An 8,795-nucleotide genomic window follows, 5' to 3' on the forward strand; every position below is an offset into this window, starting at 1 on the left:
ATCGGGTCTTGAGAGGTGCCCCCAAGATAGCAGGGTCTGCTTCTAGGCTTCACCAAAATTATATGGTTGCGGCTTGAGAGACAGCGTGCTGAAAATATAATGAGGGAGCATAACATATTACATATGTTGTAGTCCTGCTCTGAAGCTGGAAGAGGCTGGGGTTGAAGGACTCCGGCTGCAGCGCAGGACTTGGTTAACTATTAATGGATGACTCAGCTACAATAATAATACGTCTTTCGTGTTCTGTGCTAGCACAATGGCATCCTGGTCCTTGACTCTGGCCCCTATGCAGGGCAAGGAAAAAAAAATACTTCTTAGCACATCATTTAATAGCTGGACATACCAGGAAAACAGAAGGATGGTTTATTCACCCTTTATTTCTTCCTGCAGCCTCACACTCTGCTCCTTCCTTCACATGCCACTAAAAACCAGCAAGGGACCTCAGCGGAAAGACACCCAGCCTCCCATGAAACCACAACCCAGACCTGAGGGGCTATGTTTATTCACAATTATTCACCAAAGCCATGCTCTATGCTAAATCACCCCCGCTCACCCTGAACGAGGTGCTAATTCCTGCCCAGCCCTGGTCCCCCAGAGCTTGATTGAACCTGGATTCTCTGCAGATGGCTCTTCCCAGCAGCATTAGCCTAAATTATCTCTGTTCCATTCATCCACATGATCCCATCCAGCTCCACGCCGCAGAACAAGGGAGTCGCACTTGGCGATTAGGTTAGCAGCACAAAATGATTACGTTAAAAGCTGATGAGCTAACTCAATCTGAGGTGTCTCACGGGGCAGCCAACAAGATCAATTAAAAGCCCTGCAGCCCTAATTGAGGGTTTCTGGGTGCGGTTGACATACAAGTCAGGGACAATACACAAGTTCTCATCAGAGCTGGCTACCAAGAAATGAGAGCCATCAGCCAGTTTAGAAGCCACTCAGACTTCAAGACAAAACTTTAACCCCTCTTCAAGAGATCAAAGCAACCAGAAACAGGCATGGATAGGGCCTCCTGGCACCCAGTCATTCTTAGATGCCCCACAGAGCTGGTGGGAGCTGCACATGTACTGATGAGGCCAGGTACCTGCACACCCACCTCCAGCACCCCGGGGAATGCCTCAGCATGAAACCACCTTGAAGCCCCCCAGCAGGCTCTGCTGAAGCTGCACACCAGGGAGCATCCTCCCAGTGCTCCAGGACTTCCCTGCACCAGGTAGGGCTTCAGTCCATGTGAGCCCCATCTCTGCAGAGTGCTTCTTCGTCTGCCTAAATCTCTGCCAGAGACAAGACTCCAACACCAGCTTAGCTTTAAGCAGTGAAGTGAAATCTCACCCATGCTCAAGGAAGCATTTAAGTACCTGAAGTGCCTTGTTGAAGTGTGTGGGCTCCCAAACATATCAGTTTACCACCTCCAGCCTCTTGATGCCAGCGAGCAAAGGGGGAAGGCAATCAATCTCACATTTGCTCCTTCATCCCTTAAACTCCAAGCAGGAACTCCTGCAAGGCTCAGCCACCCCCAAATCTTACATCCACAGAACTGCAGAGCAGTTCACACGAGCAAAGAAAAAACACACATATTAAGCTGTATCTAGCACATAATAATGGTTGATTTTCCTAGAGAACAATTGATGGTGTGTTCATTTTTTCAGCTGCCTACTGAGATGCTGGTTCCCCTGCCTTGGGAATTTTCCCTCCACAGCTCCTCCTCCCCCAGCTCCCAGACCATCCATTCTCCCCTTTTCAAACTGCGCCCATTGTAAATGGCACTGAATATTAACACAGCCCATTGAGCACTTGCTCCTTTTGTATGGGACCCCTGCGTTTCAAATTGCAGTCACTGCAGAGAGGAAAAGCCTCCAAGTGATTAAATGGCATGAAGTTTCTCAAAAGGAGCGAGAGGAATATGCAGAGGAAGCTGAGGGGGTCCTAGAGCCTTTCACTTGAAGCCAGGGGCTTCTCCAAGAGCCAGAAAGGCTTCTTGATGGGGATATTTCATCCCATTCAGGCTTCATTACGAAGCTCACAAGCACTTTAATCCTAGTCTGATTGACAAAATTTCTGCCCCAGCTGTGGCACAGTCAGGGATTAAGATGAGACAGCAGTTGCAAAGGCCTTGCTGTTAACTGCTGTTCTCCAGTAAGCACCAATAAATATCGCGGCATGCTGAGGGTGGTCAGAGAATCCACCGACACATGTTCACACAGGAAGGGTGGATTTATTTGCAAGCGCATGTATTTATTTGTGCATAAGCAGCAGGCCCACAGAGACACTGCTCTGCAAGGAGAGGCTTTGCTGTTACCCCACCAGGACCAACCCCCAGCACAGCAACTGCAAGGTGCAGAGCCACCCCACAGCCCCGGGGCAGGAGACCTTCCCCGAGGCCAGGCCACTGCTGAGGACAATGCTCCAGAAAGCACCAAACCCAACTGTGCCATTGCCAGCTGAGTACAATTTCTTCTACAGCCACCACCAGCTCCCAGCTCTGTCCCACTTGAGCAGGAAGCCTTCCTTAGACCACCATGCAGGAGGGAGCTGCTGGCTTTGCAGAATTTCTTTGGATTTCCATTCCCTTTCGCCAGAAGGAGGGAGCGTAACCGCCCACCTGCACTGATCCACATCCCCCTCTCCCAAGCCATCCTTCCAAGCCCCATAGCCCCTGGGCAGCCAGCACACGGTATGGGCTCCACAGCTGGATGGGGCCAGGCGCTGTGAGCCCGGGGTGACGATTACTTAATCTTTGTTCCATTATTTCAGCAGGGCTGGAAGCAGGAGATGCAGGGGAGGAAATGCCAGCGGCACCCCCCCCCGCCAGCACTGTCAGCAGGAGGGGTGTCCCGTCCCCCTCCACCGCCTTGTCTTCCAGCGTCTGCAGAGCCTGAGAGCAGCTCATGCCCATCTCCAGAGAGCACCATGCCCACAGCATGCTGTCAGCTGAGCCCCGCTCTGCTCTACCAAGTAAGCAAAGAAGCTACCCTAACATACAAGAGCAGAGTTAAAACCCCAGTTTAGCAAGAAATTTAAGTTAATGGGTAGTTTTGAGCACATTCAGTTTCCTTGCCTTCGAAGTCTTTGTGCGCATACACTTGGGCACAGCAAGTCTGCTCCCGACCCCTAGTTCAAACGCACTTCCATGCCCTAAAACCATCAACAGGCACCTGCAGGATTTTTTGAAAGCATCCAGGGGCTTTGCCCATCTCTCTCCAGGAGAGCAGCAGCACCATGCAGAAAGCCAGCAGCCACCCAGCTGGTACCTCAGGGCAACTTACCCAAACCCCAGAACCAGCCCAGGAAACCGAGGGCAGCTCAGACCAGCTCCCCTGGGCACTCGAGGGCTCTGCCTTCTTTCCAGACATTCCAGGCACACACAGCCCAGAGGCAGAAGGGTCCACGTAGCCGAAAAAAACTCCCCCATGTAATTTAGGTCAAAAATGCACAACACGTTTAAAATAAAAGCTTTAATTCCTCCAAACCATACTAGCAATGAATTAGCTATCCAACCACACTTCCGCAGCCCCAAAGCCTTCTCACCATTAAAATTTGCACCCAAAATATTATTGGTCTATCAGTAAAAGAGAAGATAAAACCTTTCTCACACACGATGCCAGAAGAAACCTCTCTTCTACCACCCCTCAAAAAATTAAGAGGCACAGAGAGACAGAAACAGGGGATGTGCCATGTCACCAACACTGCTGGAGACCTGTACCTGGCTTTTCTGGGCTTCAAGCACTTTGTACTTAAGCTCAGCCCTAAAGTCTATGCCATGTATTACACTCTAATGTAAAGATAAGCTTCAGACTTAAACACCAGAAGACATAAGCACCTCCAGCAGCTTTTAAGTGAGACACTGCAAAGGAGTCCTGCACAGCAACCGCTCAGCAGTTTGATTTTCTGGGCATCCCCCACAGACCCAGGGGGTTTCACAGCCCCAGAGCTGGCAAGGGCCAGGTGCTGCAGCTCCTGCAAGGACAGTATGGGTCATGCCAGAGCCTTGCAACGTGCCCTACACAGGGCTGCTCAGCCAGCAAACCCTGCACGCTTAATTAACTGGCATGCAGTACTGAGCTGCCTGTTGCTTTTAAGAAAAAAAAAACCCAACACCCAACTATCTGTGCCACACCGCATTAACTGTGAGCAACTGCAGTGCACCAGCCCTTCTGCCTATCAGTTATGCCTTCTGAAAGCCAGCGAGAAAAATTACAACTCCAAGCTCTACTGCCAACAGAGAAATAACAATAGTTTCAAAAGATCCCAATGCTTTTCCTCAGCACTGATAGTCCTGTTGACAAAATACACGGCATGATTAAGTCTGTTCCAGAACCCTCCCCAGTGCACTGAGCCACATTTCCAAGCCTACAAACAAAAGCTTTATCTCCAACACAGTGAAAACCGACTCCAAGCACTGCTTCAGCTTTGCGGCACTCATTAGGAATAAAAGATAAACTGCTAAGGAGGGATTTTTCAATAGCACTTTAACGAAGTTAAAGCACAGCCAGCACGAATCACTGAAAACAGGATTTATCTCGTCTCCTATTAGCGATCTAACATGCCCAAGCTCATCACCCCGGGGAAGCAGACACCTTCGGTGGGAGACGCAGCCGGCCCAGAAGTGATGGGAGATGAGGGATGCAGGGCTCCCACATCGCCCGTCTCACCCCGGTTTACGGCTGGGGGACCCGCACCCTCAGACTGAGCTCCCGCATCAGCCCAGGGATGCCAAAAGCCTTCCCGCTCGCCTTCTGCTGCTTTAAAAGGGCATGTTAAAAAAAAAAACCACCACCAAAAGCAACAGAGATAATCGCAGAGAGATAGCTTTTCTCCGGCACACGGTGCTTTTATAGAGAACATTAAACAAATAAAAAGTTAGTTAACGAGTCTCTGTACCAGAAATTAGCATTTATGATCCTACCAAGCATGGAAAGCATGCTTCAGCTTTGTGTCCCTAGACTGAAATAAGCAATTTATGTGATCTTTAGCAATTAGAAACAACATTACTTTAAAACGAGAATTTTTTGGAGTAGCTTAAATGTCTGCTTTTTATACAAGTTATAGAGAAGGAAAAAAAACCCTTAATTTTGCATTGTCAGATATGAAAGCCATCACAGATTTTCACTTTAGTTAATTCTTTGGTTAGTTTAGGATTTGCAAAGTGACAAACCATATTCTGCCTACGTAGTTAAAATATCAAGAGCCCACAGGTCCATCACAGTAGATTTATATATGCTATTACTTGACCAATAAAATTTAAACTGAACTCAAGACACTCAAAAATCTGTTCCATATGAAAAAGACACTCCTGGGTATTAGCAATCCTGAAAAAAAACACAAAACAATAAATTTGTTCAGACTGGGCTATTAATGCATTTCTCCGCATGAACAAAGATACGCTGTCCTATTTTTAAGAGGCACATGGGGATGCTGGAATTATGCTGAAAAGACTAAAAACTTGCTGCGAAAGGTGCCCAAGGCTGAAGGAAGGCTCCTTCAGAGCACACAGCAACAGGTGAACAGGATGAATCGGGGTTTTAATGCAGAGGCCACACATTCCTCTCGGTACGACACCCGATAATTTCGCATAAAACAAGGCATTTCTGCAGCCAAAAGTGAATAATACCAGGAGAACCTGACAAACCTCTAATAATTCTTCTTAATAAGGAGCTGGATGGTTTCCAGCAAAACTTCAGTGACCGTTCTCTCTCCTGGCACAGCTGAGGAGTATCTCTTACAGCCAGGGGTTTTATAGATTCAATAATCTATAAGTCTGCTCAAACAGCAGAAAGGCCCAGCAACAGGAGCACCGAGGCACTTCTGGATCCTTATTTTCCAAGGTTGGCTAGTAGTTGAGGACAGTTATTTTTACAAGTTTATGAGCGCACACACACAGCGTCAGTCCTCCTGCACCGTCAAAGGAATTGAGCTGTCAAAGCCCAGCACACTTTTGCCCCCCTGGATCTCCCGTGTCTGATGATGTATTTCAGCTCTTATCAGGTCAGAGCAGCGCTGGGTGGTTACACAACCAGAGCAGACCCACTGCACTTTACGGGAAACAGCCATCACCCTGTCCTGCACCTGGCCGTGGACCTGAACACTTTAAAAACACCCTTCTAGGGGAGGAAAGAGAAAGAGCCACAGTGCTGAGCTAACCACCAGATGCTGGGCTATAAGCTCGGCTACCATCCAGGCCATACAATACACCGCAGGTTAGTAACTCCAATAAACGGACCAGAACCGAGGGAACGGCAGCCAGCCCCGCAGATTTTATTGGGAACCACCACCTGGTTTTAACTCGAGGCGCCCCAACAGCACCGCAAGGGCCCGTGGCTCCGTTTCGTCCCGCGCTTGCTGGATTTCACACCTTAACAGTTGGCAACATCGACATGGAGAGCGCGGTCCCAGCGCTGGGGTCCCACTGGGGCCCCGGGGTGCGATGCTGGGCACGGCGCGGGGTCCGGAGCGCCAGGCCGGGCGTGGGATGGGTGTCCATGGATGTCCTAATAAGGATTCGGGAGCCCGAGCGGGCCGTTATCTCCATCCGATCCCATCACCGGGGACCAAATCCACCCCAGGCTCTTCCTCCTCCGGGACACCCGCGGGGAAGGGAAGGAAAGCCAGCCCGGCGAGTGAGCGAGTGGCCAGGGAGCTCCGGGCTCCGCTCGCCCGGGACCAGCATCGCACCCGCCGCCTCGGGCGGGACCCAGGGGAGACACCGGGCCGCGGGGGAAGTTTCTTCTCCGCGCCTACGAGGCGGCAGAGCCCGCTTCGCTTTAAAAAAAAAATAGAAGTAAAAACTTGAGTTTCGGGTTTTTTTTTCGGTTTGGGGTCTTTTTTTCCAAGCGGCGCTGCCCAAGCCCCCCGCCTCGCCCTCAGCCCCTTCCCCAGTACTCACAGATGCCGCGGCCAGCGGGGCAGGTCCCGGGGCACGGCGGGCAGCGCCAGCCCGCCGCAGTTCAGCAGCTCCCCGCCGCAGGCGCAGCCGGCGGGGCAGCCGGCGGCGGCCGAGCTCAGCAGCCCCAGCAGCAGCAGCGCCGCCGCCCCGCCGCCCGCCCGTGACGGCACCGCCATTTTGTATCCGGCACCGGAGAAGGTCCGAGGCGGGAGGAGGCGGCAGGAGCGGCCCCGGCGCGGAGCGCAGCGGTAACGCCGCGGGGCCCCCGCGAAGGCTCAGCGCCGCTCCGCCGCCCGCAGCATCGCCTCGGCCGCCGGCGGCGCGGGGCGGTCACGGCACCGGCATCCACCCGCCGCCGCCGGGCGGGTCGGTTCCGCGTCCCTGCCGCGGGAAGCGCCTCCTCCTTCGCGCCGCACGGCTCCGGCCCGGCGGCCGCTGGAGCTCCCCCTCCTCGGCGCGCTCCCTCGGGGCTGAGCCGCTGCCACCGCCCGGCCCCGCCGCTGCCGCCCGGCCCGAGCGCCGCTCGCCGCGGACCCACGTTGGCGACACCGCAACATGTAGCCGCGCCGCCCCCCGCCCGCTCCCCCATTGGCTGGCGGGCGTCCTCCGGCGGGCCCGCGCACGCCGCTATTGGCCGGCAGCTCCCCCCCTCCCACCCCCCCGGCGCGGCGCCGCGGCGCCCCATTGATGCCGGCGGCCCGTCAATCAGGGGCGGCGGGGCCCCGCCTCCCTTTCCCACTCCAGGTGTGAACGCGGGCGGCCACCGCCCCCCCTCCCCGGCCCGCGCGCTGCCCCTCTTAAAGGGGCCGCGCCCGCCGCTCCGCCGTGGGGAGAGAGATTTAAAAATCTACCCCCCGTAGATGCGGACAGTCTGCTGGAGCCTGGGGGATCCCTCACGCCCCCGAGGTGCCCTTCCCCCGACGCAACGAAGCGGACGAGGGGCCACGCTCCCCCGGGACGCGTGTGTCCTGCCACGAGCCAGTCGCAGGAGTGCTTTAATCACTCACGTGTGTTTCAGAGCGAACCTAAGCCGCTGTTCCGCTTCCCAAATTTACCCCTGCTTCTGAAAGCCCAGCACGCACCAGACGTGAGGGAGCACCCAGTCCAAAACAGGCCGAAGCGTGACTCATTAGATAGCTGCAGCAAGATCATTACGGGAAAAATTAAACTTAGAGCATTGCTACGCTCCAAAGACTGAATTTAGAGCCTGCTCCTGAACTGAGTGGAGTGAAGAGCATCCAACTGGCCTTGGTCAGGTTTGAATGTGGCCCATACAGCCTTTAGGGAAGGAAGCTCAGTGCCCCCAGGGCGGGTGGGAATGCGGTTTAACCCCTCGCATCGGCCCGGCCTCGCACCAGGGGAGACGTGGGGAGAAGGGGCTGCAGTATTTTAAGGGATAAAAACACATATCGCAGCCAGCCTTTCAGAGTGACGAAGAGTTGGTGTTTTTTTAAGGCTGGGCCGCACTATTCCTGCCTGTGGTCCCAAAACTGGGCAAAGACCTTGTGAGTCCTTTCTCCTCTACCCCAGCATTGGTGATGATGATGAAATGCTGCTTTGATGATGTGAGGGAAGGTGTGAGATGAGACACATTTTTGGAAGCTATCACGCTGGATGAGGATTTTCACTTCTCCTGCCTATTCTCCTTCTTTTCTTCTAGATTTCTTAGGGATTCAGCAACAGAGCAATTAATTTCATCAGACATAATGCACAGGGTTATTCTGGGTTACGTAGCCAGCTGCCTGCCACAGACAGCAATCAAGTCATTCCCTGGACCCAAGAGCAACGTGGGGAGGACTGTACCACGGCCCCCGTGCCTCCTGGCTTCTGGGATCAGTATGTGCAACGTGCACTGGTGAAAAGAGTCTGGAAATCCTGAGAGAGGAAGATTTGGCCTTGGAAGATGACCTGG

The 8,795-nt window shown here is 53.4% G+C and overlaps 1 protein-coding gene across 1 annotated transcript in view; it reads right to left on the reverse strand.

Annotated features, from left to right (window-relative positions):
- LRIG1 (leucine rich repeats and immunoglobulin like domains 1) overlaps positions 1-7,472 on the reverse strand; it is a 96,051-nt gene extending 88,579 nt beyond the window's left edge. Inside the window, 5 exon segments of the mRNA XM_074603396.1 lie at positions 6,884-7,152; positions 7,154-7,202; positions 7,204-7,242; positions 7,244-7,385; positions 7,388-7,472. Coding sequence (XP_074459497.1) covers positions 6,884-7,152; positions 7,154-7,202; positions 7,204-7,242; positions 7,244-7,385; positions 7,388-7,472 — 584 coding nt within the window.
- Between the last annotated feature and the right edge of the window lie 1,323 nt (positions 7,473-8,795).

The sequence above is a fragment of the Larus michahellis genome, chromosome 10 (assembly GCF_964199755.1).
Source record: "Larus michahellis chromosome 10, bLarMic1.1, whole genome shotgun sequence".
Lineage (NCBI taxonomy): Eukaryota > Metazoa > Chordata > Aves > Charadriiformes > Laridae > Larus > Larus michahellis.